Source organism: Drosophila ananassae, chromosome 2R (genome assembly GCF_017639315.1).
Source record: "Drosophila ananassae strain 14024-0371.13 chromosome 2R, ASM1763931v2, whole genome shotgun sequence".
Classification (NCBI taxonomy): Eukaryota; Metazoa; Arthropoda; class Insecta; order Diptera; family Drosophilidae; genus Drosophila; species Drosophila ananassae.
In genome coordinates, this window is record NC_057928.1 from 20,718,338 (window position 1) to 20,745,487 (window position 27,150).

The following is a 27,150-nucleotide window of genomic DNA, read 5'->3' on the forward strand; positions in this document are numbered from 1 at the left end:
CCACTATATGGCCCCCGGCGAAGGCTATATCTTTGGGAGTATTCATTAGATTCTTGAGCGGAATACCTGAAATGATTCGTAAATTGATTCTCCATCAATCTGCATCAAAATCTGGGAACAAAATATTTTTTAGATTTTTCAATCTGTATCAAAATCTGGGAACTAAATATATTTTAGATTTTTGATCAAATTTTCTGGAGGGGCCCCTTCGAAAATCCATAACAAGGCATGGAGCCGCTATATGGCCCCCGGCGAAGGCTATATCTTTGGGAGTATTCATTAGATTCTTGAGCGGAATACCTTAAATAATTCGTTAATCGATTCTCCACCAGTCTGCATCAAAATCTGGGAACAAAATATTTTTTAGATTTTTGATCAAATTTTCTGGAGGGTCTTCTTCGAAAATCCATAAAACGGCATGGAGCCCCTATATGGCCCCCGGCGAAGGCTATATCTTTGGGAGTATTCATCAGATTCTTGAGCGGAATACCTTAAATGATTCGTAAATTGATTCTCCATCAATCTGCATCAAAATCTGGGAACAAAATATTTTTTAGATTTTTGATCAAATTTTTTGGAGAAATTCTCCTTTGAAAATCCATAAAACGGCATGGAGCCACTATATGGCCCCCGGCGGAGGCCATATCTTTGCCAGTATTCATTAGATTCTTGAGCGGATCAAAAACTGATGTTTTTTTCAATAGGAAAATAGGATCCACTCTCCCATTTTTATAAAATAATTGAGAAAAGTAAATTATCATTGGCGTTTTGGGATTTATTTGGTTCGTTACAAATTTTTCTAAAGGGACAAACGAATCACGTCTAAAATCAATTTTAAAATGACATAGAAAACACAAAACTAAAAGTACGATTTGCCATTCTTGAAAGTTCTACCTAAAGCTAAGTTCCATTTGGGCATTTATATCACAAGTGGAGGTCGTTGAGGTTCAGTGAAGAGTTAGGATCCTCCTCCAGGATGTCGTCAAAATTGATGATAATCTGTTTTTGTTTGGGCACATGACGTCTGTGGCCAACGCCGACCGCGTCCAGCATTCGCCGTGAAGCTCGATAAGTGGGCTTCTCCGCGTACTTGTCCGACAAATAAAGAATATCCGAAATTCCAGACTGAAAGATGGGATTGTTTAATAAACAAAACATACATATCTGATTTATTAGGTTGTTAAATACCTGTATAATGAGCTTGGCGCATTCGTTGCATGGAAAGAGTGTGGTATATAAACGCGTTCCAGTCAATGTGGCACCGTTGCTATTTAGGATCGCATTGGCCTCCGCATGCACCACATACATCTTCTTATCCTTGAGCGGGTCAAAGTCCTTCGTGTCCTTCTTGGCCTTCGTCCAGGGAAACTCATCGTCGCTGCAGTTCCGCGGAAATCCATTGTATCCAATGGCCACTATTCTGTTCTGCGAGTCCACTATGCAGGCACCCACCTGGGTAACTGGATCCTTACTTCGCTGGGCCGAGAGCAGGGATGTAGCCATGAAGTAGTCGTCCCAGTGCAAATAGCTCATTCGCTTGTGTGTCTCCATCCCTTGAACAGTCGCTTCTTCAGACATTTAACTGCAAAGGGCAGAGGAAAGAACCATGAATCATCCAAACTATGAAATTAAATCCCATTGAAGCAATAACCCGCATTGACATCGCTAATATTATCACTTGCTCTGCGAGTAAAATTAAAACAGTGATAAGGAATTGAATTGTGTTGGTAGCATCAAACATAAGCGATAAGGCTATCAAACACAATAAACAATTCGGCTGATGAATCAATTTTCAGTATACCAGCGAGAAATATATTTATTCTTAAATAAAAGAAAGCTTTTCAGTTGGAAACATTCGATATTTTGTAAAAACAAACCCCCAATACCCCAATACCATCGAAAAAAAAAACATTTCGTGTCCTAGTTTCCGAGATTTATTTTTCATTTGATCTTTTTCCTAACTTTTGTTATGTCCTGATGCTTTTATATGATAGGTATTTGATAGTCAAGGAAAATAGGACTACTGTGTGCATGTTCTTTATTGCATTCATTAGTCAAACGATGATCGCAGCGATTCAGCAGCAATAATAATATTTTATGTATCATAAATTGGAATATACAGCGAATACTTTTAATAATAAATTTCATATTCAACTCAATTTGTGGTTAGGCGAGTACGTAATTAAAACTATCAGCGGCGGCGCCCAGGGTGCCCTCCTAGGTGCTCTTCTGCACCTGTATGGGATTCTGCTTGAGGTGCAGGTATATGGAGCGCATTCGGGAGACGTCCTTGCCCGCCTTGTTAACTTTCGGATTGAAGTCGCACAGCTTGGCTATGCGCTCCCATTCGGTTCCGGGTTCAATAGATCCATTCTCCAGCGTGGCAGCCTGTTTTTCAGCATTCCGTGACGCCAGCTTCGTCTTCGAGATGGAATCACCTATTTGGCGTAACCAATCGTCCAGTTCCTTTTTGGCCTGTTGTCGCAACTCCTCCTTTTTCCTCTCCTCCTCGAGGTCCTTCTCCTCTAGTCGTTGTTTCTGCTCCTCGCGCCATTTGCGCAGTTTTTCTGGCTCCTCCCGCGATGGCGGGGGTCCCGAAATCCCCAGGGGTTCATTGGACTCGCCACCGATGACCTCAAAACTGCCCGTTGAGGACTCTAGGCCAGCGCCCCCCGTTGCAGAAAGTTCGCTGCCTAAGACATCGCCAGCACTACTGCTTCCTCCGCCTAGGAGCTCGCCCAATCCGTCGTCCGTTGTGGCAGCTGGAGCGGATGTGGCGGAGCCTCCCGTGATCTCAGCCTCGAGATCCCCGAGGGCAGACTGTTCGCGCGCCAAAAACTCGGCGGCGGGATCGACTTCCTCCTTGGGGGCGGCGAAATCGTCTCCGAAGTCCATGTCGATGTGCTCTAAAATGTTGTGATTGCGATTTAGTGGGCGTCTCACTCCATTTACACGTACGCAGAGTAGCTTCAAGCTGTTTCCGCCTGCAGTTCGCAATTCGATCCTACTTACCTCGCGTTTGATTTGGCTGGCTCTAAATGAAGATCGGATTGGGCGGATGACTAACCGGAAATTCGGAAAAATATATTTTTTCAATTTTCTTTTAGCAATGAATACGTAAAATGACTGTCATTAGCAAGTGAACCAACAATAAAACAGCAGAATATCGAACCGGTTCGGTTCAATCTGTGTTGAGTAACGAGTGGGTGGAGTTGCATATCGATACATTGTTTTCTTAATTATTTTTATTTGTTGGAAATCAAATATGGTTTGTTTATTTATATATTTTAAAGTTATAAACTTAAAAATAAAAGAAATTCCTGGAAAAAGAAACTCGGCATTACGAACATAGTATTTTTAGGCCAACTAGTTTATTCGAAACAGTGCTGTCTAACGCGGGATTTAATTTGAATATTGTCGAATTGATCCCGATAGATGGGATAAGGCCATAGCCTTATCTCCAATCATGTCTTTGTAATATAAATTAAAAATTTAAAAGGAACGTTCCTACATTCTTAACATAAGTATATCAATCAAATATTTGCAAAAACTTCAGCGAAGTTAGCAAATTGACCACTGGGTTAGCAAAAGAACTAGTTCTGGTGAAACAGTGTTGAGCAAGCCGCTGGATAGGTGCATACCTCGCCAATCAGAGGGGAGATTATATTGTTTATACACAACTAAATGTGCCTTAAACAGCCGCCATAAAACGTAAATAAAAACGAAAATTGATTATGATAAGTGGCAGCTTCGCAAATTGATCGCCGGCAGCTCTAAGTGTAGTCTTATACAACACTTCTGACAATGGCGCATTGCACGTGAAAAGCGAATTCTGTGTTTATCCTTGAACAAGTTTCGCATCAAGTTGAAATATGTGTTATTCACTTACCTACTTATACTGACTATAGAACAGAGCTAAACTAATGGAAACTCCAAAGGAGAACAATACACGATGACGGCGAAACAAATACAAACAATAAACACTCCCGCGAGCGGTGAACCAGTTCGCAGTGGCATTATTTACGCGAACCATTGGCAGCAGAAACCAGTGGTTCACTAGCGGCCATTTTGGAGATTCGAAAGAGGAAGAGCGAGCGAATGCTACAAAAAGTTATGCACCGCAGTAAAAAAAGTTGCAATCAAAATTAAATACAAAAGTATCCTTTCAAAAACCGATGTGATGAGAATGCTGACCCCAAGCAGCCAGATTGTTTCGATCCGAAATCTATAACGACGACAAGTTAGTGCCACAATCCTCCAACACGCACGCATCTACCTATGAGCGTGTATATGTGCCCAGTGTGTGTGCGTGTGTGTGTGACGGTCGGTGTATGCATGTGTGTGTGTGTGAGTGTGTTTTTGTGTGTATGGATACATATACATATGTATGTATGTAGAAGCGCAAAGTGCTGTAGGAAAATACGGAAAACGGAAAAAATATCCCTAGCCAAAAAAAAAACCAGAAAAAAAATTACGAAAACAATATTATCCCTGCAATTGGATGACCTCTAATAACGGTACTCAAGTGCAACAGCCAATCTAAGCTCTCGGATAAGAGAAAAAAGCCTAAAAGGCGGGTTATTTTTCTGGCGAGCGCCAAGACACAAAATACAGACGCCAAAATTATGCAGGGGGAGCCAAGCGCAGCGTGGCTAAAAGGGATACAAAAAAAAAAAAGGGAAGCAGAATGAGGTGGGGGGATAAAAAGTGCAAAAAAAAAATGTATCTTCAAGATGTAGGACTTTCTGGAATATTTCTGATAATTTAGAACAAAAATAAACACCTGTTTTAGTGTATATAAGTTATATACTTTTTAATATTTTAAATTAATTAAGAAAAATTATTTAAGAAAAAATCGAACTCTAAATGTAATCCCTTTGCAGTTACCGCTAGCCAGCAGGAGCAGCAGCAGCAGTTGAATTCAATCCCAGCGCCATGGATCCCAACTCCAGCCCATGGTCGTATGCCTATAATCGGATTGTGCCCGCCAGTGCCGGGAGCTCTGGGGGCACCGCCGACGACTTCCAGCACCCGCATTTGGCCACCATTACGGCAGCGAGTATCGCCAGTTTTAATGCAGCAGCGGCTAGCGGTGGCAGCTTCGTACCACCGTCGCCCATCGGCAGCTATAATCCAGTATTTCAGCAGATATACCATCATGCGGCGGCAGCCAGTGTCCAGCCGAAGCCCGCCCACTATGCCTCGTCGGCGGTGAGCACGCCGCACCGCCAGCTCCAGCTGCCCAGTTCGCTGGACAAGCAGCTCAGCACGTTCCAGAATCAGGCGGCCGTATCGGCGGCCGCAGCTGCCGTTGCCAATAATGTGGCCTCGAATTATTATGGCGAGAATTCGTCGTCGAGCGGTGCCTCGCCCTCGCCCACAACAGTGGCTTTAACGTCCACATCGCTCACCTGGAACACGCCGAACATGATATCCAATACCTTCCTGGCGATGCAGCAGCAGCAGGCCCAACAGCAGCAGCAACAGGCGCAACAGCAGCAGCAGCAGGCGCAACAACAGCAGCAGCAGGCCCAGCAGCAACTCAATCTGGTGGCCGACAAAGTGGTGAGTTTAGTTTCTTCTTTCAAGATTTAGACTCCGTTTATGCCACACATTGTTGCCACAAATCATTGGTCCCTGTTTTTTCATTCAAATTGCATCACAAGGACATTAATTGCATTAATTTTCCAAAAAAAACTAAGAATAATAAAGTAATCAGAGATGTTGAATATTTTGTTTGTTTTTTGAGAAAGTGACCGAGTTGGTCCTTTCGAGCTATAGTCCTCCTCCCGCCAAAGTCTAACCTAGGGGAGGCCATCCACCATCATCTCTCTCTCATTAAGCCCTCGCTGTGTCTATCGCATTTCTCGCATACTAACCACACCACCCCCCCACCCTCCGAGAACCCAGTGACCACCAACCATTTAAGCTTACCACTTAGCCTCTATTCGAAAAAAAAAATCAAAAACCAAAAAAACAAAAAAACTTTCCGATTTCGATTTCGATTGGTGCGGTTTAGCTGATTAAGCAGGAAAAGCATATTAAATCCTACAACGATTCGATTCATCTGATTCACCTGCAACACCAACACCAACAACAACAGCAGCAGCAGCAACAACAACAGTTGCAACAATTGCAACAGGAGGTCGGAGGAGGAGAGACGGAATTGGAAACGGATACCTATTACACGATCGATGGGAGGAAGGTGAAGGTGACCCGGAAAGATGGCCAGTCATTTAGGGCCACCATTGTAGAGCAGCCAAGCGACAGTCCCGGGCCCCAAGTCGCCGTCCCACCCACTGGCGGTGGAGGAGCCTATCCGGTGCAGTACGACAGTCCGGCATTGAGCTCGGCGGATGGCTCGCCAATCACGAATTTACACGCCGTGGACGTGGTCAGCACTGGGCCCCAGGCTCAGGTCATCGTCTACAAGACGATGGCATCTCCTCCGGTCCAAAGGCGATCCGAAACAGGCGCTGGCTCGTCTGCCGCTCCGCCCACCACGGTGGCCTATTCATCTGTGATACAAAGCACCCTCCAGCAGCAGCACCATCCGCAGCAGCAGAATCTCTGCTGGACGAAGCTGGAGGAGGGAGCAAGCCAGGACAGAGGAGGAGGAGAGGACATTAAGAATGTCCTTCAGCTGCAGGTGAAGCAGGAACAGCGCCAGCTGGACTATGCCAGCGAGCCATCCGCTGCGGTGGAGAGTGGCGGAGAGAATCTGGTATTCAACCTGCCACCCGGGCTAGAGATCAAGCAGACCTTCTATACCACCGGCGTGGTGGATGGGGAGCAGCTGCAGCTGCAGGAGCAGGCGGGGCGGCGCCAGCATGTGGTGGCCAACATGATAATGTCGCCAGTGTCGTCGGCAGCTTCGTCGGCGGCAGCGGCAGCAGCAGCAGCAGCGGCGGCAGCTGCAGCGGCGGCAACGGCAACGGCGGGCAACATAGCGTCACAGATTCAAGTAGTGCCGAAGGTTTGTATGTCTTTTGTTTTATTTCTGTATGTTATTTGTTTGTTTTTGATTTGTTTTGTGAACTGCTATCCTTTTTGTTACTTCCTGTACAGATCTTTTTTTGATTAAAAGCCAGTAACTGCTCTTTAAACTCTGATATCTCTTTTTTTTTCCATCACAGACACTGGTTTCTTTGTGTTTTAAATGTTTTTGTTAATTAATTTCTTGAAAAGTATTGTAAAATATCTCCTTAAACCTTTTTTTTTATTATTAAACCGCATGTTTAAGTTATTTTTTTGTCTTTTGGTGGCAGCCTCACTCTTTAGCATTTATTTTCAATCTAATCTCGCTTCGCTAACAGCTAACTAACGCTCTAATCTAAAGTCCTGTGGCCACTTTGAAACTGTGACGTTATGTTGTAATGGTACGAACCAATGTCCATCCAAAGGGGGGTTAGGGGGGCACAATCACCCAACCAAACACCCGAGCACCTAGCGCGCCCCTATGCTAAGAAATTATATATCCCCGCGAGAGGAAGACCCTTAACCAGCCGGTGTACATGTTCTCCAATTGTTCCTAATTGTTCTCATGTCTATAAGCTTATGCCGAGTGTCATAAGCATAGTAATAGTGCCATGTCCATGTCCTTCCTGCAACAGCAACAGCAACATCAACTGCAACTGCAACTGCATCTGCTAACTATTGTCCTTTGTCCTCGTCTCTTTCCAGGAGGAGGTGAAGCCGCCGCCAAAGCCTGCGAAGACACCACGCAAGCGGCAGCCGAAGAAGACGCTCATACCGACCAGCAGCGACTATGGCAGCGTACGGAGTCCCCAGGAGCCGCAACATCACCAGCTGCAGCAGCAACAGCAACAGCAGCAGCAGCACAATCAGCAGCAGCAGCAGCAACAGAATACGTACTACGACTTCAACAGCAAGTGGAACACGCCCCTCAAGACGGAAAACAATGCGGCGTCTGTGTCGCCAGCGGCCACCATCAACATACCCACATATCCGCAGCAGAGCCAGCAGCAGCAGCAGCAACAGCACCAGCAACAACAGCAGCAGCAACAGGCGGCGGCACAGCAGCAACACCTGCCGCAACCGGCCCATCTGCAGTCGTCCCAGGCCCAGTCGCATCTGACCCAGTTGGCGCAATACTATCCAGCCTTCCCCCAGCCCATCGCTTCCCAGTACACGGCCTGCATGCAGCAGCAGCAGCAGCAGGCGCAACAGCAACAGGCGCAACAACAGCAGCAGGCGCAGCAGCAAGCCGCCTATACGCAACAGCAGCACCAGCAGGCCTACACGCAGCAGCAGCAGGCGGCTCAACAGCAGGCCCAGCAACAGCGCCAGGAGAAGACCGAGCAGCAGGAGGAGGAGGCGTCAGCTGCGGCGGCGGCAGCAGCTGCTGCGGCGGCCAGTAACAAGGTGATCGTCCCGAATATCGAGGAGGAGCTGGACTTTCTGGCCGATACGAGCAGCACTCCGAAGCAGGGCTACGCCAATTCCATCTCCAGCAATGGTCGGGGCACCAACTCCTCGACCAACAACACCAACTTCGGCATCCGCAATCCCAACAAGACGCCATCCCCGGAGCCGCCCTGTCCCCAGAACGGACATGGTCACGGTACAGTGACCGCGCCATCAACGCCTGCCGCCAGTGCTCCAACGCCCGCTTACAGTCCCGCTGCCCCGAAGCCCGTCAGTGTGGGCACACAGATCGGGGAGAAGAAGACGCAGTTCATGGACAGCTATCTGAAGTTTCTGCAGGGGGAGCGGGACGATGATCCGCCGCCAGTTGTGAAGCCATCCAGAAAGTTGAACTACCCGAGGGCGCCGTACAAGCGGAAAGGGGGTAAGGGAGCTGGGAGCGGTGGCGACGAACCGGCCACATCGCAGGCCCCCCAGTCGGCGGGGGATGGGGGCCAGGCGGTCGATGGGCTGACAGGACTTGTGGGCGATGATGGGCATCGCATCAAAATACTCTCACAGACGCAGATCCTGCCGAAGAAGCGTCCGCATGCGCATATGGTGGCCGCTGCAGCTGCCGCGGAATCAGCACCCTCCTCGTCATCTGTCATCCAACAGCCAGGGGATCAGGCTGCCTTCCGGCCGTACGCCCAGCAGCAGCAGCAGCAACAACAACAGCAGCAGCAGCAGCAACAACAACAACAGCAGTCGATGAGCGGCCAGCACTTTGTCCAACAACATTGCGCTCAATTGGCAGCCGGTCAAGGTATGTTACTTGACCAACAGCATAGTACCAATAAGCACTCCACTATCGCTACTTCCACGCCATGCAACAACTACAACAACAACAACAATCACCATCACACATCAGGAAGCGTTAACTCGAATGCGAATACTGCGAATGCGAACTCTAGTACGACGACGCCAACAACGCCAGCACCAGCGCCGAATCCTCATCACTTTATAAATCTGCTGTGGCCATGGCAGCACTAGCACCCACATCCACCCACCCACGCAGCACCACCACCACCCCACACCACACGGACACAGGGACAGTGAGACGGAGACTTAGGCGACAGACCAGCGACTGAAACCGACTAGGACGGTGTGTATATTGTATAAACAAACCATAATGACAAAAAAACGGAAAAAATGCTAACTTTTAAAATTGTTAAAAGAGCAAGAAAGCAAAAAAAAAAAAACATAAAAGTTAAAAAAAATAATGCATAAAAGTAAAAAAAAAAAAAAAAAGCAAAAGCAAAATGCAAAAAAACGCAAAAAGGAGAATCCCATGAACAAAAGTATAAAAGTATTTTTGAGATGAAATCGAGAAGAACAAATATTATTAATTTTCAAAAACCCAAATAAACTGTGTATTTTTTATTATTTGTTATTTGTAAGAAAGGATCATGATTCTGCTGGAATATGATGATCCTGCTGGTGCTGGTGCGTGGGAGGAAGATGGTGTTGCTGTTTTGGATGGTTGTTGTTGTCGTTGTAGCTTCCGTTCCGTTTGTGTTTTTGCATTTTTTGGGCGGAGGGCGAAGGGTGTTGACCATTTTGAGGCAGTATCCTGTCCAGTATCCTCCTACCCCTGTCTAATGTTGCTAAAGCTAACCAACCCAATTTTGTGCTCTCCACAGACCCGTTGAGTGTGCCGCCGCGTCGGGAGCAATGCTCCCGCAAGGCCAAGCAGAGCAGCATGCACGCCATGCTCCTTAATTCCAGTGCCGCCGCAGTTGGCGATGGTAACAACGTTAATGAGCAGGACGAGTTCACCGACTCGGACACGGATCCAGTATGGACTCCGCAAGAGGAAGACGTAAGTGCAGAAGAGACACCATCATCTCACTCCCACTTCCTTAACTTCCCAAAACTAAATCCCAAAACTCCTCCCACCTCCTTCGATCCAATTCAGAGCGATGATGCCGGCAAGGGTTATGGGAAGCGCAAGTTGGCTCGCCGCTCGAAGGGCACACCCCGCAAGAACACCTACGAACATCCCCAACAAATGCAACAACAACAACAGCCGCAGCAACACCATCAATTGCAACAGATGCAGCAGGTCGCCCAGCAGCAGCATCATCAGCAACAGCAGCAGCAGCAGGTGCAACAGCTTGCCGGTGGCGGCGACTCTGGCTACAATCCGCAGCAGAACCTGGCCGGAGTGGGGGATGTGGGCTATGCCAGTGCATCGTCGGGAGCCTCAGCTAACTCGGAGAACTTTAAAGTAGGTAGTCGCTCCATCATAGTCAGTATATCCTGTAGCACCACCTAATATAAGTGAACTTGCCTTGCAGACTGGGGACTTTATAGTTTTGCGTTCGGATCTCGTTAATGATTGGCCGACCATCTGGCAAGTGGACTCGAAGTGTATTTTGCAGAAATACGAGCCATTCCGACAAAACGGCAAGACCTTCTATCACAACATGTCGAAGGTGAGCTATATCTCAAGTACATCTGTCCAATAATTGAAGTATCCTTCCCCCCTTTTCAGTACGCATCTTGGAATCTCGAAACTAAGAAACTCTACCTCAAAGCGCCGGTGCGCATGCAGTTACATTCCCACACCGAAACAATTGTGGAGTTCATGCGTTCGGAGCTGCTCGCCGATGACACCGAGCAGTTCATCGAGAAGATCATGGAAGACTATCTCTCCTACAGGGACAACTTTGAGATATATATTCAGACCATGATCTCGCAAGCCCTCGATCCCAGTTTCTTTTCAGAAATTACGCGCGAAAAGGGTGAGATTCAATCATAATCCATAAAATATAAGAAATATTAAATGAATCTCCTTTCCAGACGACTACTTTCTGGGTAGCGTTCGGGTCGTGGACACCATTATGGAAAACTGTAAGCGTAAGCTGCTGGCCATCACTCCTTGGACCCGGAGCACCATCTCCTCCATTGAGACCTGGCCCAAGTGCCATGTATTTTCCGAGTGGGAGCAGAACAATCTCACCCAAAAGAACTGTGCCGGTTGCCATCAGCCGGGCATTGCAGTGCGATTTTTACTGTTTGGAGAACCGTATAATCCCAACACAATGCAGACCATACCGGTCGATCCGCGAATTGCCTACGAAAAGGTACTATATTTGCCGCTATTTGTCTTTAATGCTTAAACTACTGTATATATTTGATTTCAGGACATTGTCTTGTGCCGTATTTGTGCTGCACGAGCCGATCTCTTCCACAAGATTGCCCACGAGAAGTACAATCTCTTCATCAACTGTTCCCAGAGGGTGACCGAGCAACAGCAACAATTCCCCGGAAAGACCTCCACGGAGATTCTCAACGATCTGCTGGCCGAACATAACTGGATAGATGAGGTAGGTTCTTAAGATACTATATTCCTATATATAATATTTATCCGATTTTTGACATTGCAGCTCTTCCGCAATATGCGCAATTGTTGGGCCGAGGTGGAGAGTTTGGAGCGCCAGAAGCGCTTCCGCGAGGTTATGCAGTAAAGGTCTCCTTCCTTCGTCATGAGTTTTTCATCCACATTGACACTTCATTTATAATCCAAGTGCTGGACATTAGGAAACAGAACGCCAAGCCCACGTATCGCTGCAATAAACTCAATGAGTTGTTATTTTATTAAAAATCAGATGACACGCAAATGCTTAGTTTTTAGAGAAAGACACATATTGTACTAATTAGGCCTTAAGATAAAGATAAAGTCTATTCTTGGACTGTGCATAATGCATGCCATGTAAATAGCTATACGTTTAGCTATAGCCCCTCATTATATATCAAATATGAAATTTGAAGTACTACCCATAGCTCATTTTTAGTTTTATGAGAATTGAAATCCATTTAATGTTGATATTGCTTGCATTCTTACATTCTGTTTTCAAAAGATTAAATTATGAATTGTTTTACGAAGTCTGTTGGAAGATGGAGAATCTGCCCATTTAATGAACCCGCAAACAATCAAATTGTGGTTGACAAACCCGTAGAGTATAAATCCTAACTACGTAATTATCAATAACTTTCAAAATATTGTAAATATTTAGTTTTTACTTTTGAGTTACGCAGACTTAATTGCTGTATTCTTAGTTGGCATATTTAAAGTATACGTTATGCGGATTTTAACTTAAGTTGTGATTGATTAGAATCTTAGAGTTCCCTGAATAAATATGAAAAAAAAGATCATTAATAAGGCCTAACTAATAATATTAAACAGGTAACGAAATTGTTTATTTTTTTGAATACTGAAGCTCCTTGTTAGGCCTCGAACTTGTACAGTGGCTCGGTCATGTTATACTTGATCAGATCCTTAACTATGCCGACCATCCTCCGCTTAAATATGGGCAGCGTCCGTTCGTTCAGCATTTCGAACTCTTCAATGAGGTCCTGGTACTGTGGCGCCTCAGTTTCCGAGAGGTCCTTGATGGCTTCCGACACAGTGTCGATGTCCAACACCTCATTGGCATTGGAAACGAAGAACGGCAAGGAGAAGGCGCCCATAATTAGGCCATACACCCCGTAGAGCTGGAGCTGCCGGTTGAAAATACTGCGAGGATATATCTCCTCGATGCGGAGGCCACAGGACTTCAGTTTCTGGCCAAGAGTCTCGTGGTAGGCGTTCATAAAGGCGATAAAGTGCTCATCTCGCAGTGGTTTCTCCGTGCAGGTGTGCAGGTAGTGGATTATATCCAAGACTGGAGGAGCATAGCGGGACATCTGGAAGTCGATGAGCTTGGCCTCCACGGGCTGATCATGATTGGGCTACGGATTAAAAAGAGAATTCTATTTAGTATTAGAATTTAAAGGATAAGGGAGTTCAGTGTACCTCGTATCTATACAGGATATTGTTGTTCCAGAAGTCACCATGACATATAACAGAGTGTGGATTTTGGGATTTCCCGTCCACGCTGTAGAGAGCTAGGGCCTTGAAGTGTTTCTCACAGAGATCCAGTACCTCGCGCATGGCTGCCACTTCAGATGGCTCTCCATCCGATGCTCCCAGCATCTTTTTGGTCTTCCTCAGCTGAAACTTTCCAAACTCTATGGTTACTTCCTCAATGTTTTCGGTAAACAAATTATCCTTCTTGATATGGCTGATCAGTTCCTCGAACTTGGCTGGGTTCTTGGCTTGGAGGACAAAGGAGCTGGCATGCATCTCGGCTAGGGCCTTCATTATGCAGATGACAATGTCGTAGGTGGGCATGGAGCAGCGGGAATAGGGTCGAAATCCACTTCCAGCCAAGTCCTCGAAGATGAGAAACTCATTTGGAGGCTGCAGACCATTCGCCTCAAGAGCAGGCGCCACAGTGAAGATGCTGTGGTCCGGATTAAGTTCCCGGAATATGGGGAATACCTCTCGGTACATGAACACCTCGCGTGCGTAGTAGTCCACCACATGCATATGCTCGCGGCGCGCCTCGTTCTTTGGCGCCATCTTCACCACCACCGACGGTGCTTCGGGAATCGTCGGCCAGCTGACCCGAAGTACCTGGCCGTAGGCGTTTTCCCCAACTCCCGCCATCGGCTGGGAGTCCAACGGAGCGTGGTGGCGTTGGTAGAGATCCAGTAACGCCCGCGTCACGGTACTCGAAAGCTCGGTCTCGCTCATTGTGGTTTTTTTTGGGAATAGTACTGTTAGAGAGCTGTCTTTCAACTGAGGCACTGCAGGCAAGAGTTCCAGCTTTTATAGTGGAGGCCGTCTGGAAAGCTCGCTTGACGGATGCCTGGCACTATCTGAACTGGCGATGATGGTGATTACCACATGACGGGATGGATATTGGAGTAGAAAGTATCCTTTAGATTAGAAATTCTTCTATTGGTATTTCTTTCATTTTTTCAGTTTTAAAAACATTATTTTTTGAGAGTATCAAAGATGCTTTTAAGTTACAAAAGATATTAAGTAAAGTATTTAAAGTTTAAGTTTAAAAGTTAAATAATTGAAATCAAATATAATTTTTCTAAAACTTATTGTTTTTTTTAACTCTATATACTTCTATTATAACTCTTCTAGCTTTGTAGGGAATACCAACCATTTCTGGGACTTCCCCTACAAGCTGAACATTTTTTATTTCAAAAATACTTTTTATTATTATTATGGTATTATTTTGGCATATAAAAATCATAGAGTCTTTTATATTTTATTATATTAAATATTAATTAATAGTTTATTTTTTTATTTAAAAGAATAAAAACTATTTTTCCAATCATTGTTTTATGAAAATTACGCATTCGCCTAGTTGCGCAGTTAGAAGAGAGTAATATTTCTATATTATTTCTATAATATATACATTATTGTATACAATATAAAAATTATATTTTAGAGTGTTTTTTATATTTATTTATATTAAATAGTAAGTAATTATTAAAATTATTTAACGGAAAGAATAAAATCAGCATTTTTCCAATCATATTTTTATGAAAATTACGCATTCGCCTAGTTGCGCAGTTAGGAGATAGTAATATACTATTTCTATAAATCACCAAAATTTCTATCAATTCTGTCTATTGGGACTAGGTTAATCAAACACTCGCAGTACTATTGAAATAAACTATATAAATGATAGTGCAGTTTGAATTGTGTTCTATTTTGAAATTCGCGCGTCAGTTGCTTCGCGCCAGAAAGGTCATTGACACCTCAAGGCCATGCATACTTTCATGAAAACATTCGTTCATCTAACTCATTTCTAATACACCTTCCCTAATGTGCATGCCATTCCACACACACAAAGATAGTTAAGAAAAAAACTTCAACTTTGGAAGCTTTACGGGTTGAAATTAGTTATAAAATCGGCGATGTCCAGGTAGTAGCAGCATATCGGGCATTGAACTTGAGGACTGCACGTTGTTTGCAAAAAAGCTCGCGAATTGCCGCCCGAACCTACCGATCGTTTCCGATCTAATCTGAGTTCTAATATAGAGAGTCCTAATGCCCTCTAATATAGAGGGCTTTTCGGACTGAGCTTTTCTTACAAACGCTTTCAATGGCTAGGGCTTGGCTTTCATTGCCATTCGGAGGAGGGTCATTGAACTGGCACAATTTTGAAAACGTCGCTGCGATTGCCCAACTGCCCGAGAGACCCAAAATATAGTTTCGCTTTCTGCTACCCTGCTCCCGAGGGGTATACTGGGCTTAGATTCACTTCGATTTTCTTTAAATTTTATTTGAAATTTTTATAATACAAAACAGCATTGTTTTTTATACTAAATTTATAAGTAAAAACTTGCAATTTATTTAATAAAACTAAATTACTTGCTTGTGTATGGTGGAGTTCCCACAAAGCCCTATACTCCTTCGCTCTTTGAGAGATTCCCATTAAAATGTCAAACTGTAAGCTTGAATTTTAAATTTGAAATGTTTTTTTTTTTTAAACCCTATATTACAATAATTGATGAATAATATACAAAATAATAATTACATTACATGGAAATAGTAAACTAAAAAATGAAAAATAAATATTATACTGGTTATTAGAGTTGTGGGAATTGAATTTCTAAAATACTATGCTGGGATTCCTTTAACTTTAACTTAAAGACCGTTCGAATGGCTTGAATAAATTACATAACTCAGGGTGATATGCTCTTGAGTTACTTCAAAGACAAACTATTACATAATTAATTTTTTTCGGTGTAATTGCTTCCCTTCTCTTGATTCTCTTAACTTCTTAGATCTCTACTCTAAATAAAATAATGCTTTCGACTATAACTATCCATAGTTGTCCACATGCGATGGAGTAGTCTTAGGTATATACATAAGTCTAGCTTAGCCCTGAGCACCCAGAGCCACGACCACAGACACGATTACTGTAGCTCCGCGGAGTCGGCAGTGTTTGAACTTGAGTTCTCCTCGGACTTCTTGGACGACGGCGAGTCGGAGAGATTGGGCGAGAGGTCCCTCAACTTCACTACATTCCCAACGGACACGGAATTGGCCGCCTCCGCTACCGAATAGCCGATATCGGGAGGCGTGCCTTCCGGATAGCCGAGATAGTAGTCCGCAATGCGTCCCGCTTCCCGCAATCCACTCAAATAGGCACCGTGCACAGTTGCCGGATAGTTTCGTATCGTGTGCTCGCCGGCGAAAAACAAGCGCGGCAGTCCCTCCGGTTCCTTGCATGTGGGCGGAATCACTGGAGCGGCCAGCAGATCGTAGTCGCTGCCGGAGGAACCCACGGAGACGTAGCTGTAAGAACCACGTGCCCACGGATCGCTGCGCCATCGTGTGACCACCGTCTCCTTGGGCTGCGGCACAGAGGTGTTCCCGAAGATGTTCTTCAGCACGGACATACATCTCCCGATGATTATGTCGTCCGTCACGCTCTCCACGATATTGGCGGACATTCCAGCCACCAAAGCTAAAAGAACCGGCGAAGAACTAATGCTCCAAAATAGAAACATTTCTCCTGCAACAAACAGTTGTAATTTTTTATAAAATCTCTGTTTTCCGACTCTCTGTAGTATGGATTCTTACCCCGGCTGGACGTGGTACTGCCCACATGCCCAAAGAGATTCGCATTGGGGTCCCAGAAGATGCGATCAAAGCAGAGGACAACCTTGTTCAGATTCCCAAATCCTAGTCGCCGGATAGCCTGTTGCTTCCAATCTGGTAGCGGGGGATCGAACTTAACCGTATTGCTTTGCTGGGATTCCTCGTGGGCCACTGCCAACTTCAAAACACCCAGGGTCAGAGTACACACAACCAGATCCGCCTTGTACGACATTAGGGAATTGGAGGTTTTCAGATTTTCCGCCACGACCTCAACGCCATTCGTTCCGTATTTAATCTCCTTGACGGCGCTGTTGACGCGGATGTCGAGATTTTCGGTTAGCGCCACTGGAACACAAGAATACCCGTTGCGGACGGTGGTGTGATGGCCGATGAACTCGAAGTCATCGTCCTGATCCCAGTGCTTCAGCGAGAGGTTGTTCAGTCGGGTGGCATTTGCAAACTCTAGGTTAGCAAAGTGCCAGTCCAGCAGGAGTCGATCGCGGGAGGAGAGATACACATCGCTGAAAAAATTGAAATTTTGTTGAGTGTATTTTTGAGGACACAATGTGCGAGGGTTACCTGGGTCGGTTCTGTTCCAGTTCGCGCAGTTTGGCCTCTAACCGCTTGTCCTCTTCGTGGAGCTCACCGTAGAGCTTCATCGTGTCCTCCAGCTTGATCTGGGTGTTCCTCTTATTGAACTCCTGACGCGCATATGTCGCAGCGTTCGCTGTTCCCTTGGGCTTGGGCTGCTTGAGCAGCGCCTGGTGCTCGGTCTTCAGGTTGGCAATGTTCTGTTTGACGCTCTTGAGCCGTTGCCGGTGCTCGATTATTTTCGTTTGCGCCGCAATGATCTCCTGCATGTGCACCGCGCGCTTGTTCATCACCTGCATCTCCTGCATGCTGATGATCCACTCGAGAGCATCCCCCAACGACACTGGACAGTTGCCAGCGTAGTTGAAGTCCAGGCGGTGGGATAGATAGCTGGCCGACTCCAGAAGTCGATTGAACTCCCGTTCGATTACATCGTCCTTCTCCTTGGCCACGGGCTTTCCGTCCGGCCCGTAGAGCGGACAGGTCTGCTGTATGGGCACCAGGTCCATGCCGATCTGTTTGCTCAGAATGGTCATGGGATTCCCATAGACCCCGGTCACAACCATGGCGCCCAAGTCGGCGATGTAGCTGTTCTTGCGAAACGTTGCGATCCGTCCGCCCACCCGATCCCGCGCCTCCAGCACAATCACATCCATGCCGAACTGTTGCAGCTGCTGGGCCACGGCCAGACCCGAGATTCCCGCACCGATCACAATCACCTTGCCCAGCTTCTTGGTGGGAATGGGCCGCTGTCTTTTGAAGATTCCGAAGTTTATGAAGCCGTGCCGCTCCAGGAACGAATGCACCCGCCTCACCAGGCTCGGTTCGCTGTCGAAGGGCGGCGGCAACGCCTTCATGGCATTCTCGTAGCTAAGCTGCACCTTGGGATTGTCCACCCACATGTGCAGCAAGCTGTTGCGAATGTTGAGGAACACGCGATGGCCCAGAATACCAGATCTACTGATGTCCGGGAAGCAGGCCTCCTCGTTGGGCGTCATCTTGCTGAAGGGCAGCCGGGACTGAAAGACGGCGCCCTCCTGGCCGGAAAGGACAGTGGGCGTGCCAACGTCCCGTTCCTTGGAGTCGCCATTCTGCGACGGTCGCGGATTGGTTGCCGCTTGCCCGGAGACAGACGTGGATATCGCCTCCGATTTGCGGGCCTGCGTTTGATTCTGACTGCGTCGATCGACCTGATCTTTGCCGGATACAGTTGCCGTGTTTGACTTTTCAGTATTGGCATTTTCGACGCTGCCACCTTGTCGGTTGCTGTAGTCCACCTTGGGCTTGTTGCGTCTACTGGTGCGCCGCTCGTCGCCGGCTGTGGTGCTGCCAGCGGGCGCATCATTCGAATCGTCATCCGGCACCGGTTTTTGCTTCTGGGCAGCGGTCGAGGATGCGGCGGTGGAGGTGTGGCCGGGCGGAGGAGCATTCCGTTTCGGCGAAGGCTCGCCGTCCGAGTCGTCGCTTATCAGCGTCACGTACTCGATCGGCTCGGACATCTTGGTGCCACTTCCCCCGGTTTGGGTGGGCTTCATCACGATCCAACCAGATATTTATGATCTAAAATAGGAATAGAAGACTGATAAACAAAGGCTGTTCGGAATAATGCCCAACTTATTGCCGCTTTTATTATCAAAAATCGGCGATAGTGATGGCGCCATCTATAGAGTTGATTGGAAAGCTTGTCTTAGCGCAACATTGGCCGGTAATTCTTTGTTTTTTTTTTGTACAGCCACTAACTTAGCTGGCGATTTTTTTTATCGCTTAAACTGGTTTTGAAAATCCCGGTTTATTGAACAAATCGCTTTCCACGGTTTTCGCACAATCCATTTTATTTGAAAGGATTTATACTCACGCTTCCTATAGACCCGCCAGGAATTTGTAGTACACGTTTTTCTGCTTCGCCTGATATCCCGCTCGACTCTTCGAAACAAAGTGAATTAATTCGGTTGTTAATTCAACTGCCACAAGTGATGCTTTTCATTTTACGTTAGTTTTCCCAAAATGTTGTCCTATTCTATTACAGATTTTCAATCAGCTGGGGGGAAATGAACAGTGTTGTAAGCTTAGATATTTTCCCGCCACCTTTGGCTATTAATTGGTCAAAAATGGAAATCATTCAACTCGCCCCCATTTTCACAAGGTTTTCATTTATTGATTATTAATTTAAATTTTTCTCCGTTGCTTATTTATAAAATTTACAAAATAATATATATTACTTAATTTTTCTATCGGAAATCGAATAAACGCACTACCGATAACTATCGGCTTAGCAGCAGACAACTTTTACATCTGGTCACACTGCAAGCATTATTTAAAAACCAGCTACTGACCGTTAAGAAAAATAATTTTTTTGTTTTAGAATCTAAATTTTAAATAATCTAAAGCTTAGTTCAATATTTAGATTAGTTTTATAAAACGCAGTCTATCCAACAAAACCCAATTCATTGACCCCAAAATGCTTTTTAGAAAGCGTATTGAACAACCTCATAGATAAACTTTACCAATTCGAGACTCTAATTAGTTTTGCCAATTGCTGGAGGAATAGATATGGTTAGATTATTTGACATTTCCTAAATTTAGAAGCTACAATCATTTTTGGCAAGCTTCTGTTTTGGATTGGCAAAAAAGCAGCTTCTCTATTTTTAAAACCTTTCAATGATAAGATGCGTACTTTCCGACTTTAATAACATGTTTTTAACCTTTTCGATCAAGTTGACACCAATTTCGGTTTGATTTTTGCAATTTTTATTTAAAGATCAACCCTTGAGTCCCCACCTCAATCTCGACCATCACAGCACTTGTCGTAAATGATCTTGGAGGTGCAGGCTGAGATGGTCTCGTCAAAGAAATGGTCGAAATGGCAGGTCTCCTCCTCCACCTGCTTGTTGTCCACACAGCGGATGTAGTTGTGGCAGTTATTGGTGCTACTGGCCACTATGCTTGTGCCGCGTCCGTCGCACCTGTTGTGGGTGCAGACCACCGTGTTAGCCTTGCCACACACCTGGAGATCCTCATCAAAGAAGTAGCCCTCGGGGCACTGCATCCAGATGGGGTCCAGATCGGCCACAATTTCTAGAGCCTTGCACAGAAAGTAGCCGCGGCAAGTGGCACCATCCGACTTATAAACCGCAGTTTTGCTGGCGGAGCAAACGTTCAGCTTGGAGTGGGAGGCGCAATCGATCTTGTTGGGCTCCACGCAACTGCCGCTCTCCACGTCGAAATACTTTCGGTTCTTAGAGTCGATGCAACTATTTAAAACGTGGTTTCCATTTTTACATTCGTAGTAGTAAGCGCAATCGTCGTCCTTACGGAATTTGGTCTTATCGGGCAGGATCTAGAAATTTTAAGCCGTTAGGATAGCTCATCCTTTAATAAACTTTTAAATCACCTACTTCGCAAATGTTGTTCACATCGACACAATTGGAGTCTAGTCCATGCAGACAACTCTGCGATGTCTCCTCGAAATGCTGGCCAACAGGACACATTCCCGCGAGGGAAACACCATCGCTGCAGTAAAAGTACTTGTGGCACTCCGTGGGATCTGATACCCAGACTCCGTCCTTTCCCTCGCATCGATTGCCGCAATACAGGTGGCTATTTTCCAATGTTTCCACGCACTTTGACTTGTTGGAGTCGAATGACTGGTCGGATGGACAGGTCTTGAGGGTACCCTCGCCATCGAAGCACTCGATGTACTGGTGACAGGTACCAGGTTTACGGATTAGAGTGCCATTTTTGAAGAGTCGGCACAGCTCCTCGTAGTCTCCGGCAGATGAGGCAGCCGAGAAACTGGCTAGACATGCCAACAGCGCCAAAATAATGCCAATATTCTGGGGTTCTACAAAATAATAAATAAATAAATCAAATAATATTAATAATAATCCGACTGATTAATATAATACCACCCACTTGAAACTAATTTATGATTTATAGCTCTTCAAAGATAAGAAATGTTTCCAAGACGCAAACAGAGTGCCTTTTAATTCATAGATTAGTTTTATGATTAAACAAGTTAACCAAATAGTCTAGTAGGATTATTGAATCTTATACTATAATGTCAATTGATTTTATTTAATATAATCAATTGATTCTGTATTAACCCTAAAAATTAGGAGTAAAAAATATCAAACTTAAGGCTTTTTTTATAAGCTTTCTTGTTTTAAAAATATCTATAGTCTTAAAAAAATGTCTTTTAGTGTAAAAACCCAGTTGATAAAACTTACTCATCATGGCTGATTGTTTGGGGAAATTGGTTCAATTTGCTGCAGAACAGATCGCGTTGTTTGATGTGGCCTCGGGAACTAATTGCTCCAGACTAAATAGAGTTTCTTGAATGGTTAAAGTTTATATTATTTTTGGCTACTGTTTTAGGTGTTTTCCGTTTTGGCTGATATGGCGCTTTATTGCCCCAATGCCTGCAAATCTTATCGAAATTTGGAATACTACGTAAGCTCCCTCAAGTGTTTAATATTCTGTGATTCAAATCAGGGCATCTGTCAGTATAATAATGCCCAACAATGGACTATCCTATCGACTTCTGACGTTTGTCTCTTGATTCAGGCCAGTGGGGCGAAGGTATAACTGGTTAATGAGCTCTTAACTCTTTATTGGTTGCTAATTGATTGAACAATAAAAATATTAATCGCTTATCAGCAGTCACAAGCTACTAGACCGTAAATATGACAAAATGATAAAGCTACCCACCATTTTAATGTCGGTTTTTTTGGGAAAAATCAGAGTTTTCGAAAACATTGATTGGGTTCTACAAATAAGACAGTGATTATCATTTATGATGGCTAAAATAAATTGGCTTAGAACACCTGACGGAAAAGTTTTCATGGTGATAGCTATGAAATTTTTTGGTGTTTGCTTCATGGTTGGTATTACTACATCTGGAAATTGCTTCTAATAAGTCCAAGACAAATAGAAATGTCATTTTATCAATATGATATTGATATGGATGTAATATCCTAGCTCCTTAAAATTAATAAAAAAAAGCCCGACGAACCAATCTACCATTAGAAAAGCCCAATATCATTTCAAAATGCTTTTAAATCTTTATTTAGGATTCTAGGTACACACAGGATATGTGGTGATTTGTTGGACACAGGAACCCTTCTCCTCGTCAAAGAAGTTATTCCCGCAGGACTTCTCGTCCAGGGTGACACCATTCGAGCATCGCAAATAATTCCGACATCCCTTGGTTCCGCTGACCACAAAATTAAGAGTCCGGCCATCGCAACGATCTGCGGTGCAGGTGACTTGATTGGCCAGTCGGCATGTCTCGGTTTTTGCGTCGAAGAAGCGGTCCGCAGGGCACTGGTTCCACTGGGGACTGGGGTCCGGCTTGCCATCCGCCTGCTTGGCGCAGTAGAAGTAGCCCCGGCAGGTGGCTGCATCGGAGACGAATTTATTCGCTTTCGGACTTTTCTCTGTGCCGCAAACGTTGCTGGGCAAAGGATGGGCATCACACTCGACCAGAGCCTTGTCCTGGCACGTTCCCGTGCTGGCCTGATAATATGTGTTCGAGCAGGTCTTGGATTCTAGGACACCTTTGGTACAGACATGGTACTGGTTGCATCCCTGGCGATTGTCGAATCTCACTCCATCCTTCACAATGTAGCAATACTCGAAGGTGCTGGTGGTGCAGGCCGATTCATGCTGACGGCTGCAGGTCTGGGTGGTGGCATTGAAGTGGTGGTCCTGCGGGCATGTGCCGTACAGGGCAGTCTCCTGGTCCTGACAGTAATAGTAACCGTAGCAGGACTTGGGATCGGCCAAGAACTGGGTGACCGAATCGGAGCACGAAATGGAGCAACTGGACTGATCCGACAGGCTCTTCACACACGCTCCAGTATCCTTGTTGAAGAACGGAGTGGAGCCGGAGCAGGTGCTATAATGACTCACGAAATCAATGCAGGTGATGGACTTGCTACAGGATTCCGGATCCCGGATGACAGTGTTATTGGGAAATAGCCGACAAATATCCTCGTCGCGAGCACTCACAGAACCGAAGGATTGCAGGAGCAACAACACTAGTGCCGCTGCTGGGCCAACTAAAGTTCTGAGGTCTAGAAAAAAGTTCCAAGTAAAAGTTAATTTATTTACCAAGAAAATAACCGAAAAATCTACCCACTCTTCATGGAAATAAACGATGCGATCGGCAGCTCCACTTGCGGCAAACTAATAACTCTGGCCGGTTGTGATTACTTTTATGAGCGCCTATCGGATCGGCAGTCTATATGGTTGGTGATAACCGCACTTTTTTTTTATAATTGGCAGGAATTCGTATGGTAAAAATAAAATGCCTTCTCTATTAAAAAAAGTTTATAAAGTTAATCTTGAAATGGATTTATATTCCATTATAAGTAAGAACGATTCTTATCTTAATCAAAAAATGTCTGTATGGCAAATAATTTAACTAACAAACTAATTCAAACTGTTTTCTATAAACTATAAAATATTTCATAATGTTTATAATGGGTAAACTATAAAGTATCATTTTTTAGGAAAAAAAATAAACAAATATTTGGCAATTGAAAGTTTCTAATCCACAAATAGCAATGAGAATAAGATAAGATAATACAATTCTCTATACAAATAAATGGAATAACCAAGACCAGCCGAGTTCATTCATAAATTAAGCAATATTAACAAATATTTCAAATATTTTAATATTTTTTTTTGTATTTTAAACACTATATAATAAAAAAAACCATGAAAATGGAAAAAACTCCCAAAAATGTTCCAAATAAAATAATAAATAAAGGACATGATAGTTTTAAAATTTATTATTTTTATGTGGTTTCCAACTGATTAGGGGTTAACCTTATATTTGAGCCTCAAAGTAAAGGATATATGTTCTAAAGGATATGTATAAAAAATGCATATTTTTAGGCACTTCTATTATTTTTTTATAACTAACTTTTAGGGGCATTCTAAAAGAAAGAAATAGTTTCAAGGTAAAATAAAAAACAACTATCCTGCGCATATTTACATTTTAAAAATAATTGGAATTTGAATAGTTTAGATTTTAATTTGTAAAAAAAAATGTTTATTTTGGAAAGTACTAATAAAAATTCTTACAGGAAAAGGATTACAGTCAGTTATCATTAAACCATTTATTTAAAATCTAAAGGAAACTTTCTTCTAAAAATATACTTTTTAATTGTAAATAAATTAATCATAAAAGTTAATTAGAATCATTTGTAAGTACATCCTTAATTTGATTGTTTCAAGTGCCGAGAAGACAAGAGGGAAAGGATAGTGGGAGATATTTTAAAGAGATATTTGACTAATTTCGTGTTTACTGAAATGAGCCACGAGATACGAGTACCAACCGCACCGACAGCCGATCAATAAGAGCCGTCACATTCCTGTGCCGCTGTTTAATTAAAAAACCATTATAGACAAAGGCGCTAGCAATCAGTAGCTGATAATCCGAGTTTCTGCCAGGGCTGTCATGTCAAAAAAATAAAGAAAATTAAAGAGATATAGTTACGAAGTTATATACCTATATACGGCCCTGTCGGCTGACCAGGTTTCGTTTTGGGGCTTATAAGGCGGTCCACTTTGGCCGGGTCCGCTAGTTTAACTTTCGACGTCCGAGGCTTTCGACAAGGAGTGCTAATCAAAGAAAACCCCACAGGATGAAAGGTGTGTGGTTTTACCGAGATACCCCAGAATCTTATCATTTATTGCTTACGGGGGAGTTGAATTTTAATTGCGATACTAACGCGTTTGCTGGCGGCGTTTGGCTTATCTGGCTGACAATTTTTTAATTAAGACCCTCCACCTCCGGCCGTACTCGGGTATCGGCTATAAACTATAAAAACACAGAGCCTGCCATCGAATGGGTTAGTTACGGAATCGAATCGGTGCGAATAAGTGATTTATCTTACCAAACCGCGATGGGAGGTAGGTTGGCCTCATTTTTGAAACTCAGTTTTGGCTTTATCCTTTTTCCAAAAATATATGTTTTTTTGGCACAAAACTGGGGAATCCATCTATGAATCATTTATGAAAAGTATTTGGCGGAGGAGTGCTTTCAGTGAATTTTAATCTAAATGTGATGAGAAAAGGATTTGATTGAAAAACAATGAAAATTGAATAATATTTCTGACTTTGCTTCACAATTAATTGTATTTTTCTTAAATTGTACTGCAGCTTTCAATTTGAGGATGTGCGTCCTGGCCGCCTGCCTGCTGATGGCTTCCCAGGCCTACGCCGGCTACACGATGGAACAAATGTGCGCCCAATGGTGGGACACAGGATACGTGGGTAATCCGAACGACTGCAGCGGCTGGGGCTACTGTTCTGGCCAGCAACTAGTCGCTTGGGGTTCTTGTGGAGCGAACCTTACCTTCAATCCCCAGCTTGGAATCTGCGACTGGTCCTACAGGACTCCGTGCAAGAGTAATCCAGTGCAAACTTGCCAGTACGCCACCTCGCCCATGTATGCGGCCGATCCGACCAACTGCAACCAGTACTATAGCTGCGATGGAAAGGGTAACAGTGAAGTGTTCAGCTGTGGCACCGGTGCTGTCTTCTCTGCCAGTGTGCCAGAGTGCGCCTGGGGGCCAACATGCCCTCAGGACTCCATTTGCGAGTACATGAAGAACGATATCTTTGTTGGTGATCCGCAGAAGTGTGGTAACTATATCTTGTGCAGTCAGGGCACCGGAACATCTACGTCGTGTGAATCTGGTTATTATAATGCGCAAACTGGAAATTGCCAACCGTCAAGCGCATGCGACTCCTCAAACAGCGGTACCGTCACCGATGGTCAGTTTTCGGTTGGAGACAAGAGTCCCACTGGTACTTGTTCAAATGGATGGAGTGCTGCCGCAAACTTGGCCGCAGATGATGCAACTAAAACGTACAGATTTGTTCCCGATGGTGTCACCTGTTATGGTTTCTACTACTGTGCAAATGATGAGTCAACAGGCATTTGGAACTCTTGCCAAACTGGCACCCACTTCAATCCATCAACCGGACAATGTGTCTCGCCTGCCACATTTGCGTGCACCCACAATCGGTGCGGCAATGTTCCCGCTCAATTTATGGCCAATGTGGGCACAACTTGCGAATCTTACACATATTGCGCCAAGGGAACCACAGCTCAATGCCCCACCGAAAGTCCGTATTTCGATGAGGTGCACGGCATATGCACCACCGAAGCACTCCCGTACGCAATTTGCGCAGCATCAAATAATGATGAATAATTTGTATCCAACTGTATCAATTCCTCTGTATACCTTAAAACACTTACCTATCCATATATGAAATGCCGAATGAGATGTATACTCTTTTGTTTTAATATTTTAATAAAGGAATGGGAATCTTTGGACTTAGGTTATTAAGGTTTTCTCTAAATATAGAAATTTATTATTCATATCTTGACTAAAGATATATCGAAAGTTGGTTCCATCATAAGGATTAAAATATACAAGGTGGATATTTGGGAGATTTATGTTCTTCTTGGTTTAAATTATTTTAAGAAACCAATTTAATTAATTAAAATTAATCTGAATTCAAATTAAAACTAGTTTTTTAACTACAACTGGATGTTTTACATCAGCCATATATCAACCATATATCAGACCTATATCAGTCACTAGAATATTCGAAAAAGCTGACGTCAGTTTCCAGATATAACATTTTTTGTT

At 44.3% G+C, this 27,150-nt stretch overlaps 8 protein-coding genes across 15 annotated transcripts; 2 read left to right on the plus strand and 6 right to left on the minus strand.

Annotated features, from left to right (window-relative positions):
• Window positions 1-754: 754 nt before the first annotated feature.
• LOC6507941 (probable deoxycytidylate deaminase) lies at window positions 755-4,013 on the minus strand. The gene is made up of 3 exons (XM_001956617.4): window positions 3,890-4,013; window positions 1,189-1,582; window positions 755-1,125 (listed from the first exon to the last, which is right to left on the minus strand). Exons 2-3 carry the CDS (start codon window positions 1,576-1,578, stop codon window positions 925-927), a joined length of 591 nt encoding a protein of 196 aa, XP_001956653.2. The 5' UTR covers window positions 1,579-1,582; window positions 3,890-4,013; the 3' UTR covers window positions 755-924.
• Window positions 2,022-3,180, minus strand: LOC6507940 (clathrin light chain). The gene is made up of 2 exons (XM_001956616.3): window positions 3,013-3,180; window positions 2,022-2,906 (listed from the first exon to the last, which is right to left on the minus strand). Exon 2 carries the CDS (start codon window positions 2,893-2,895, stop codon window positions 2,218-2,220), a length of 678 nt encoding a protein of 225 aa, XP_001956652.1. The 5' UTR covers window positions 2,896-2,906; window positions 3,013-3,180; the 3' UTR covers window positions 2,022-2,217.
• On the plus strand, window positions 3,576-12,616 carry LOC6507109 (probable serine/threonine-protein kinase yakA). Of its 7 annotated transcripts, none has more exons than XM_032454535.2 (11): window positions 3,576-3,711; window positions 4,884-5,565; window positions 6,020-6,976; window positions 7,684-9,193; window positions 10,071-10,249; window positions 10,346-10,657; window positions 10,728-10,865; window positions 10,925-11,174; window positions 11,233-11,516; window positions 11,577-11,759; window positions 11,820-12,616. In XM_032454535.2, exons 2-11 carry the CDS (start codon window positions 4,936-4,938, stop codon window positions 11,898-11,900), a joined length of 4,524 nt encoding a protein of 1,507 aa, XP_032310426.1. In that variant the 5' UTR covers window positions 3,576-3,711; window positions 4,884-4,935; the 3' UTR covers window positions 11,901-12,616. The 7 variants fall into 7 exon arrangements, with proteins under 7 accessions (XP_032310426.1, XP_032310425.1, XP_032310428.1 ...); XM_032454534.2 differs by lacking the exon at window positions 3,576-3,711 and adding an exon at window positions 4,104-4,240; XM_032454537.2 differs by lacking the exon at window positions 3,576-3,711 and adding an exon at window positions 4,104-4,240 and having other exon boundaries at window positions 6,104-6,976.
• Window positions 12,610-14,097, minus strand: LOC6507939. The gene is made up of 2 exons (XM_001956614.4): window positions 13,229-14,097; window positions 12,610-13,164 (listed from the first exon to the last, which is right to left on the minus strand). Exons 1-2 carry the CDS (start codon window positions 14,009-14,011, stop codon window positions 12,661-12,663), a joined length of 1,287 nt encoding a protein of 428 aa, XP_001956650.1. The 5' UTR covers window positions 14,012-14,097; the 3' UTR covers window positions 12,610-12,660.
• Window positions 14,098-15,544: 1,447 nt separating this feature from the next.
• LOC6507938 (possible lysine-specific histone demethylase 1) lies at window positions 15,545-19,557 on the minus strand. The gene is made up of 4 exons (XM_001956613.4): window positions 19,335-19,557; window positions 17,468-19,039; window positions 16,871-17,409; window positions 15,545-16,802 (listed from the first exon to the last, which is right to left on the minus strand). Exons 2-4 carry the CDS (start codon window positions 19,012-19,014, stop codon window positions 16,201-16,203), a joined length of 2,688 nt encoding a protein of 895 aa, XP_001956649.1. The 5' UTR covers window positions 19,015-19,039; window positions 19,335-19,557; the 3' UTR covers window positions 15,545-16,200.
• Window positions 19,558-20,207: 650 nt separating this feature from the next.
• On the minus strand, window positions 20,208-21,795 carry LOC6507937 (peritrophin-48). Its single transcript, XM_001956612.2, has 3 exons — window positions 21,706-21,795; window positions 20,875-21,320; window positions 20,208-20,816 (listed from the first exon to the last, which is right to left on the minus strand). The coding sequence occupies exons 1-3, from the start codon at window positions 21,710-21,712 to the stop codon at window positions 20,259-20,261; spliced, it is 1,011 nt and encodes a 336-aa protein (XP_001956648.1). The 5' UTR covers window positions 21,713-21,795; the 3' UTR covers window positions 20,208-20,258.
• Window positions 21,796-22,519: 724 nt separating this feature from the next.
• On the minus strand, window positions 22,520-23,699 carry LOC6507936 (peritrophin-44). The gene is made up of 2 exons (XM_001956611.4): window positions 23,619-23,699; window positions 22,520-23,553 (listed from the first exon to the last, which is right to left on the minus strand). The coding sequence occupies exons 1-2, from the start codon at window positions 23,623-23,625 to the stop codon at window positions 22,553-22,555; spliced, it is 1,008 nt and encodes a 335-aa protein (XP_001956647.3). The 5' UTR covers window positions 23,626-23,699; the 3' UTR covers window positions 22,520-22,552.
• Window positions 23,700-25,007: 1,308 nt separating this feature from the next.
• Window positions 25,008-26,836, plus strand: LOC6507110 (peritrophin-44). Of its 2 annotated transcripts, none has more exons than XM_032454553.2 (2): window positions 25,008-25,138; window positions 25,649-26,836. In XM_032454553.2, exons 1-2 carry the CDS (start codon window positions 25,132-25,134, stop codon window positions 26,704-26,706), a joined length of 1,065 nt encoding a protein of 354 aa, XP_032310444.1. In that variant the 5' UTR covers window positions 25,008-25,131; the 3' UTR covers window positions 26,707-26,836. The 2 variants fall into 2 exon arrangements, with proteins under 2 accessions (XP_032310444.1, XP_001956646.1); XM_001956610.4 differs by lacking the exon at window positions 25,008-25,138 and adding an exon at window positions 25,240-25,399.
• Window positions 26,837-27,150: the final 314 nt, after the last annotated feature.